This window comes from Nothoprocta perdicaria, unplaced genomic scaffold (genome assembly GCF_003342845.1).
Source record: "Nothoprocta perdicaria isolate Ctin4 unplaced genomic scaffold, notPer1 scaffold_120, whole genome shotgun sequence".
Taxonomy (NCBI): Eukaryota; Metazoa; Chordata; class Aves; order Tinamiformes; family Tinamidae; genus Nothoprocta; species Nothoprocta perdicaria.
In genome coordinates, this window is record NW_020454317.1 from 221,691 (window position 1) to 230,012 (window position 8,322).

General features: G+C 51.6%; 2 protein-coding genes across 2 annotated transcripts in view; one reads left to right on the plus strand and one right to left on the minus strand.

Annotated features, from left to right (window-relative positions):
• The window catches only part of MCAT (malonyl-CoA-acyl carrier protein transacylase), a 3,383-nt gene extending 2,827 nt beyond the window's left edge, over window positions 1-556 (minus strand). Inside the window, exon 1 of the mRNA XM_026054267.1 lies at window positions 429-556. Coding sequence (XP_025910052.1) covers window positions 429-556 — 128 coding nt within the window. The remainder of the gene's footprint in view (window positions 1-428) is intronic.
• Window positions 557-813: 257 nt separating this feature from the next.
• Window positions 814-8,136, plus strand: TSPO (translocator protein). Its single transcript, XM_026054350.1, has 4 exons — window positions 814-909; window positions 3,717-3,917; window positions 6,446-6,584; window positions 7,447-8,136. Exons 2-4 carry the CDS (start codon window positions 3,730-3,732, stop codon window positions 7,621-7,623), a joined length of 504 nt encoding a protein of 167 aa, XP_025910135.1. The 5' UTR covers window positions 814-909; window positions 3,717-3,729; the 3' UTR covers window positions 7,624-8,136.
• The last annotated feature ends 186 nt before the right edge of the window (window positions 8,137-8,322 follow it).

Genomic DNA, 8,322 nt, shown 5'->3' on the forward strand with positions numbered 1-8,322 from the left:
GGCAGGCCCCGCCCCGCCCCAGGCAGGCCCCGCCCCGCCCCAGGGCAGGCCCCGCCCCTCGGCGGGCAGCGAGGCGCGGGCCGGAGGTAACGGGCGGTGCGCGGCGGGAGGGGGAGGGGGAGGGGGCAGCGGGAGCCGCCCAACGGTCCAACGGTCCCGGTCCCGGTCCCGGCCCGCGACGGGGGGCGCAAAGGGGCCTGCGGGGAGGGACCTTCCGCCGCCAACAGGGACGCGGCTGACGGCGGTCCTGCTTGCTCTTAACTTCATATAGATGTACGTTAAGAGGAAATTATGTATCTAAAGGACGTATTTAGATATAAAATATATCAAGATTTTAATAATTATATTGATATTATATATTSATATTTTGTATATTATATAGATAAATACTATATCCTAATAACATAGAGATGTTGTTTTATAGTTACATAGTTTTTRTATTTCTCTGTAGTTTATGGGTACAACCTATACGTATCATATCCGTATAGTTGCGGTGAGACTTGCACACCTGGCCCAGGAAGGAGCTGGGGGAGGCTGCAAGCGCCAGGCGCTGCATGCTAGACACTACTTAGGCATTTTCAGGGTGTGTAAGTCTCGCAGCATCTATATGCATATGATATGTATGTATATTATAAATATATATACATGTATATAAAATATATGTACTGCATGTGTATACATAGTGCAAGAGCACTCCTGTGGCTCCCTCTTTATTAAATGTCGTGTTCTTACAGTTACAGAGGCATCGCTGCTCCGAGGCGAGACGGCACCATCCCGTCCCCGCGCAGCCCCCCAGGTGAGCGAGCACCGTCCCAGCCCCACGGAGCACTCCAGGGAGTGAGCACCATCCTGTGCCCACGGGACACTCCAGGGAGCGAGCACTGTCCCATCCCCACGGAGCACTCCAGGGTGAGCAAACACCATCCTGTGCCCACGGTGCACTCCTTTGCGGTGCCTGTGCCTCAGAGCAGGAGCCAGTGGCTGTATCCGCAGGGATCCCGCTACCCAGGGCCGCGGAGCAGATCCAAACCAAGCGGCGAGGGGGCCGCCTGCCCTGGCCTGCCGCCCTTACCTGTCCCGCAAGGAACCGATGGCAGAGGGCGAGCCGGGCCGTGGAACCCCATGCCCCGTGCTAGTGTTTTCCCACCTTTCTCCCTCTGCCTCCAAACAGCCGGGACAAGAGGTTCCCAAACTCCTCGGTCATTTTGGCCTTGCCAAGGTGTCTCCCCACCGTGTTTATTGCAGTGTCGGCCATTTCAAGCGCGCGTGACACGGTAGCTGGCACCACGCTGCACGAGGCAGGGATTAGCCRGAGCTTTATCCAAACAGGGGTGAAAGCTGCTGTCCTTCCTTTCGCCTCCTTCCGGGGAAAAGCCTTGTCTTGCAAGGGGGAATGTCCCCATCCTGCTCCCTGGCCCAGAAGGGTCCRTTGCAGGGCTAATATTTCCCACCAGGCACACTGCAGCTACCGTCCTCGAACAAACACATCCAGCTGCCTGCAGTGGGAAAATTGGGATGCAAGAATGTTATGCAACCAGCTCTTGCCCTGAAATTGAGCTGGGAACATAGCAATTATTTGTGGCTTGAGCAAGAGCGGCGCCGCCTGAGGCGCTGGAGCCCTGGCGATAAGATACTCGCTACACAGCCAGCCTGCACGTGCAACAAAACAAGCCAGGAAAGGGAAACGTAGGATCGAGTGTTCCCGAGGCAGGTCCCTGCAGCTCCATGAGCCTGGGCAGCGAGTGGCCGCGGGATGCAGTGGGGTCTGTTCTGCTGTGTCCTCCCATCCCTCGTCCCCACTCAGTTGAGCGGGGGTAGTTGAGAACCCGCCTTTCTGCAGCCCCAGAAGGTCAGAGCTCCCTGGCAGCCATCAACGATACCCGAGTAGTATTTGCTGCAAAAAGCAACCTTGGCTGTCGTGGCACAGTGCAACAGACCTGCGAGCCTCGCAGGCCCAAACCTACGAGCATTAAATTACAGTTACACTGGTGGATAAAATGCAGCACCGAAAGAAGCTTTCGCTTCCCCCGTGCCTGCCTTGCTTTCCGAAGATGTCCGGGCCTCTAGCGAGGGGTGCGGGGGAGCAGCGGGAGGCGGCGCCGGGCTGGGGGCAGCGCCCGGTGCCAGACGTGTCCGCACAGGCGCCGCAGCCCGCGGGCCTGGCAAAATACTGAGAAATGCTATGGGAAAACAGATTATACAATTAGCAGTCGCCAAAAAAGAGGATGCCAGGATTCCCTTCAAGATGGTGTGTCTATAGTCTTGCTGTTTTATTTGTTGCCTTTTCCTGCTCTTTCCCCATTCCCACTTTCCTGCCTCATTTGCTTCCTCGTGTCACCCTCAATGTGCGGAGGGACAGGACTCACCACCACGTCACCTGTGCACTAATGACTGTAGCGTCTTTTCATCCGGGGAGCATCTAGTGCTTTCAGACAGCAAAACACTTCCACGCTTTCCTCAGGGAGAAGCTGGCTGCAGAAATAACCACCTGGCAAAGCCCAGCTGTTTAATATATCCTAGAAACCACCCTGCCACAAACACATCCAAACAAAGCATAAAGCCCAATAACCCGATATAAAAGAACATCCTGTGCTTTTGTTCCTTATTTTGTCCTTATGTCTAGTTCAGTCCCTGAGGACTTGGTGGCTGTGGCACTTGCGTGGCCCCCCGCGCGGCTTGCTGCCTTTCCCTGCGTGCTGCCGGCACGGCGGGCGTTTCTGCAGCCGGCCTGTCCCTTCCTGCCCACGCCCCGCAAACCTCCCAATCCCGCGAGCTTTTCCGGGCCCTCCGCCCTCTTCTGCATTCAGTGTCTTGCCCCGCTTCCCTCGCCGGGATTTCCTTTGAATCGCGTGGCCACGCAGGAGGGCCCCTCGCCCGCGCGCCAAGCTCCCGTTCCCGAGCAGGGCCYGTCAGCGCTGCGCAGCCTCCCGCTGGTGCGAGCGCAGCCGGTAAGGCGGGAATCCCGCGCGGCGCTCCCTGCCTCTCCCCTGGGATGCAGCTCCTGSCCCCACAGGTTCTGCTTCCCCTTTGCTCCCCTGGGCTCTCCCCGTTGCTTTTGCTTCCTCCCTGCTCTCTGCCTGCCGCAGCGCAGATGAGCAGGAGCCGGGTGCRTCTGGCTCCTGTCTATTTGAAGAACACGGCATGTGCTTTGTGCTCCTCAGACCTTGGCTCACACTTTAGCGAGCCCAAAACACGGAGCCTGCTCCGTGGCCTCTGGATGGGGGCTCGCTAGGGAGCCCTGACGCGGCCTGGGGGAACCCACCCTGCCCGCGTGAGCTCGGTGCGTGCAGGCAGGCACCCGCTCTGCCCTCGCCCGCCGAGGCCGCGCCGCTTCTGCCGAGACACAAACACTGGTTTTAAACCCTTCCACGTGCCATTTAGGTAATATCCAACTGCATTATTCCTCTGGCCTGCTTATTTATGGGAGRGAATATTTAGGGAGGTAAAAGTCGCTCACCTGACTGCGCAAGGCTTAGGGGAACTGAAGGCTCTAAAGAAAAGAGGATGCGAGTGATGGGTTCCTGCAAGGTGGCAAATGTTGTCCAGGGAACCTCATTGAAGATCCATTGATTTCCACTGTGCTCCTCATTTTTAAGACTAAGCTGTGGGTCATGTATGTATATACGTTTTAAAATCTACTAAAAATGCAATGTTTTTCTCGCTTCCCTTTAAAACCACCTTGCCCTTTGCCAACAATGTGTTTGTGCTCGTTTCAGATTCACCGTCTCGATGGAAGAGGCACCGGGCTGGGTCCCAGCCCTGGGTTTCACACTCCTGCCCCACGTGGGAGGATTTTTAGGAGGCAAGATCACCAGGAAGCAGATCCCGCTGTGGTACGAAGGTCTGGAGAAGCCCTCCTGGCGGCCGCCCAACTGGGTCTTTGCTCCTGTCTGGGGAACCCTCTACACATCTATGGGGTACGTTTTCCACCTCGTGTTAAGGCACTTCCCTCATCTCACAGCTCTTGCTGTGCTGGATCCGAAAACTCTCTCTCCATATTCCCGTGGCCCTGCGTTTGTAAGAAATTGTGTCAAGTTTCCCGTTGAGCAGGTAGAGACACGTCCGGGGAGCCGTGCGTGGGTTTGATAGGACGTTGCTCCGTATGCAAAAAAGCCCCTACCAAAAGCAAGAGTTGGGAAAGCTGCCATTAACTGGCTTTCCTCACAGCCTCTGAGGGGGAGACCTGCCAAGCTGTGCAGCGTGGAGCCAGCTGGCCTCGGGATTTCCTCTACATACACCCTTTGGTAGCTTTAAAATAATAAGAGTGAAAAATTGGGATGGAACTGTTCTAACAGAGCTTGATTAAAAGAAGCCCAAACCGAAACAAACGTACTTGTCTTTCCAAGTAAAAGACTGCCAGGCTGTAAAACTCTACATGTGTGAAACCAACGCTTTGCCTTATTTAACTAATTTAAAATACTTGTCAAAACAGCCATTCCTGACAAGTGAACAGAGTTATCGCGAGGCCAAATACCATCCCCACAGCTACTACTGAAACAGCTACTACTGCTATTCTGGCAGGTATTGCTTTAGTCAGATGGAGCCAAGACCTCTGTAGAGGTAGGTTGTAACTATCAGGCACGTACTGACGATTCACAGGAACAACGTGAATTACTTCAGACCGCTCCGGAAGTAGCCCTGCAACACACTGTGCCTTTACATTCCCCTCCAGCGATGATCTGGGGCCGCAATCTGCATTTTCTACCCTTCCCCTGCCATCTCTTCCATTATGCTGCTGCATCTTAAGTGACTCCTACCTGTTGTACTGCCGTAGTCTGGCTTAACCAGAGGAAGTTTCAGAGAGATCAGCTCTTTTCCAAGCTGAGAGTACATAGGCACCCTGCTGCTTAACTTAAATACCACAGCTGGATGCAAAATAGAGCAGTGATGCAGGTCTGAAAATGTACCTGAAYGCAAAGCTTTTTGCTCTCATGCTTTCTCTCTCGGATTCCTCTTCTTTCAAGAAAAGCTTTGTAATTTCTGCAGCCTCGTGCGCTTTCCCCGGCTCTTCTGTCTGTATTCCTTCTCTTCCTCTACAGAAGACTTTTAAAACTTTTCTTCCCTGTTGCACATTGAAGGAGCTAGTAAGGGAATCAGAACATGACTCTGCTGTGAGTCAGTAAAAGATCCCTTGATCAAAGAGCCCAGCGCTTGGTGGCTTCCCATGAAGGGTTTCCTTTGTGTCCCCTGCACAGCTCATAATGCCCTGGCTGGGGATTCCTCATCATAAACTCGGATATCGAGCTCAACATTTAAAAAACCTAAATGGTGACAGCTGGTCACTTACTTTGACAGCATCAGACTGTCAGTGTCTTTGGAGGTGGGTGCCTCATGTCCAGGGCCTGAGTCTCTCCTCAGTACTTGTAACCCACCCTTTCCTTCTGCAAGCCATCGTGCACCCACCTTCTCCAGAGCCACCATGACCTTCGTTCCTTTAGAGTCCCTTAAGTACATTAAAGGCAAGAAATAATGAAAAGAGCAAGAAAAMCGAAAGCAGGAGATAAGCAGCTTACATGCCCGTGTTTGATATTCCGTGCCCTAGCAGCCTGGCACRCAGTGATCCTGCTCCGCAATGAAACTTGCATCTGTGAACAGCAGAGCAGAGAGCTGGGGCTCTGTAAGTCCCGGCGAAGCAGATCCGGGTTCTGAGGCTGTTGTGCAACGACTGCTCCCTGCTCCAGTCAGGCTTGTTCAGTGTAAAATATACCCCACGCTTGCAAACCTCCCAAGGGTTCTGGTCTTTGGCAGCTTTCCTGCTGGTCCCGTTCCAGCAAAGTGTTCAGTGGCATGAAGATCTGCTCAAACTCCTCCAAGAATTTGGCTGCAAGATCCTTCAGCAGGCAGGATCCCACGGACAGCAAGAGCCTGCCTTCCTCTTAGTCYTTTCCTCAGAAATCCTAAGATCTTTGTTCCCCTCGTCTTCTGTCTCCTCCCTTCCAAACTGTGAGACCCTAACTGTGCTCTAACACCAAATTCACCCGTCTTTGGGCTGCTGCTCCTTTTGTCCTTTCCCACTTCAGTTCCTGCTTCTCCCATAACTGCATTTCAGCCATTTGAAAATACATTTCCTGCTGTTTTGAAGCATCATCTCCCATTACTGGAATAACACTTTCTTCTGTAGAAACCTCCCTCTTCCACTCAAGCCCCAGACTTACTTCTATTTCAATATGTTGCTGTCTTTAAAGACTGAAATGCAGCTGGGAATCTGCTCCTCCGCACCCAGAGCAAGAGCTCTGGCACCACGGGAACTTTTTCTCTCTCCAAACTGCTGCCTGCAGCCTATGATCAACCCTTAACATCCGGTTATTCTGCCAGGTACTGTCTGGTGTCTTCTTCTCCCAGTGAATTTAGACTCCCGACACTGAAGTCATTTTGCGTGACGAGCAAGCGTGCAGTTGCCTTCYAGCCCATGCACAGAATTACACCTTGCATTTGCTCTCCTCAGATACGGCTCCTACCTCGTGTGGAAGGAACTGGGGGGCTTCAATGAGAAGTCTGTGCTGCCACTGGGGCTGTACGCAGGGCAGCTGGCACTAAACTGGGCTTGGACTCCCATATTTTTTGGAGCTCACAAAATGGGATGGGTAAGTGGAAAAACAAGTTTCCTAAGCACAGACCACTGCTATCTTTTCACAGGGTGCTAAGGGTAAGTTTGGGCTTGTTTTGTCTTCAAAAAATTAGTCAGATTCATGTAACTGGTGCAGAGCGTGGGCCATGGTTACCTGCCCAAGCCACTCTTCAATGTGTCCTGCAACCACCCGAGAGAATTTACCTACGCGCAGCATCATTAAATGCCTAGATATCAAGTAGCTCTTCCTGTCAGCTTTGGATAAGAGCTTTGTGGGACTCAAAGTAAACACTCGTGCCTTAGCAGAATTCCTMAGTACCACTTTGGCAAACAGCAGCGATACGAGTGGTTCATTATGTTACTCAGGTGATCGATAACCATACGAGACAGCATTAATTTCCTGCTGAGAGAAAGAAGATAGGCTAAAATAAAATATCTAGTTGAATATGCAAGTAATGCTATAACAAAGGAACGTTTTTGCAGCCCATCGTTGATTCAYCCACCCCACATCTCTTCAGGCAGCACGAGAAAAATGCAGGGGAAGTTCACCTAGCAAAGTGACCTGCTCAAAGGCACTCAGGGGTTAGAGTCAACGCAGAGCTTCCTGCTGCCAGAAAAATGGGACCGGAAGGAATTTTAATCTCGCTCCCCTGCTCCCAGTTGCAGCTTCTGTCCCAATTCTTGCATCTATCTCATCTTCCCACAAGTCAGTTCAAATCACTGAGTCAGCAGACAGGTACCCTATTTTTGAGGAATCGGCTATCAGAGGGATCCAGGGGCCAGAGCCAATGCAAACACTTGGAAGCAGCCATACAAATACTGCCTAGTGAAGAAAATGCCACAGGTCCGGCACCACCAACCACCTTTCTGTGTTGCAGGGCCTGGTGACTCTCCTACTCACCACCGGTACCGCGACAGCTACAACTGCTTCCTGGTACAACGTCAATAGAACAGCAGCGTACCTGATGGTTCCTTATTTAGCTTGGCTAACCATGGCCTCTGCGCTCAACTACCGCATCTGGAAGGACAATCGCAGCAAGAAACACCCTGAATAAAGGTTTTCTTGGGAGGGAGACCTCAGCCAAAAGATCTTTCCGACTAACTGGCYTCCCTGTGTGTTTTAGCTGAACTACCTAATGCTGCTAGACCGAGTGACTGCTCATTACTACTCGACAGAGCAGTAACTTGCTCACAGCAAGTGTGTCTTTACTAAACACGTCGCAGAGGGGTGCGTGCCTTGGTGAGTTTTATAGCATAACAGAGGATGGTGATTAAAAAAAAAAAACTAGTTTTCTATATCGCAGTTTTTATAGGAAGAGCATTTTAATGAAAAAAATGAGCACAAGGTACAGCTTCACTATGTTCAGAGGTAGAAAAGCAAGCCGTTATGTTAACATGGCTTTCAGAGAGCTGCACCTGACAGCCCTCAGTGTGACTATGGCCCGAATCTTCCCTCTGTTTTCCACCAGACAGTGCTTTAGTGCTGCAAAGCACTCAGCACAGAGCAGCCTGCCTGGTACTTTGTCTTCCAGTTGCTGTACTCTAATGAATGTTTAAGATAACATCTTTTTGTAAAATATTGTGCCTTCTGACTTCAAAGCATAGCATAATCTGTCAGCTAAATGTATTAAACTGCATGTAAATTAGTATATTTGCTTCTTTGGTTTTATTGCTTTTTAATATTTTAAGTAGGAAGATGTTAAAGGCAACGAAAAGCCTCAGCCTCAAAGCTAGCCTAACTTCATCACCTCCTA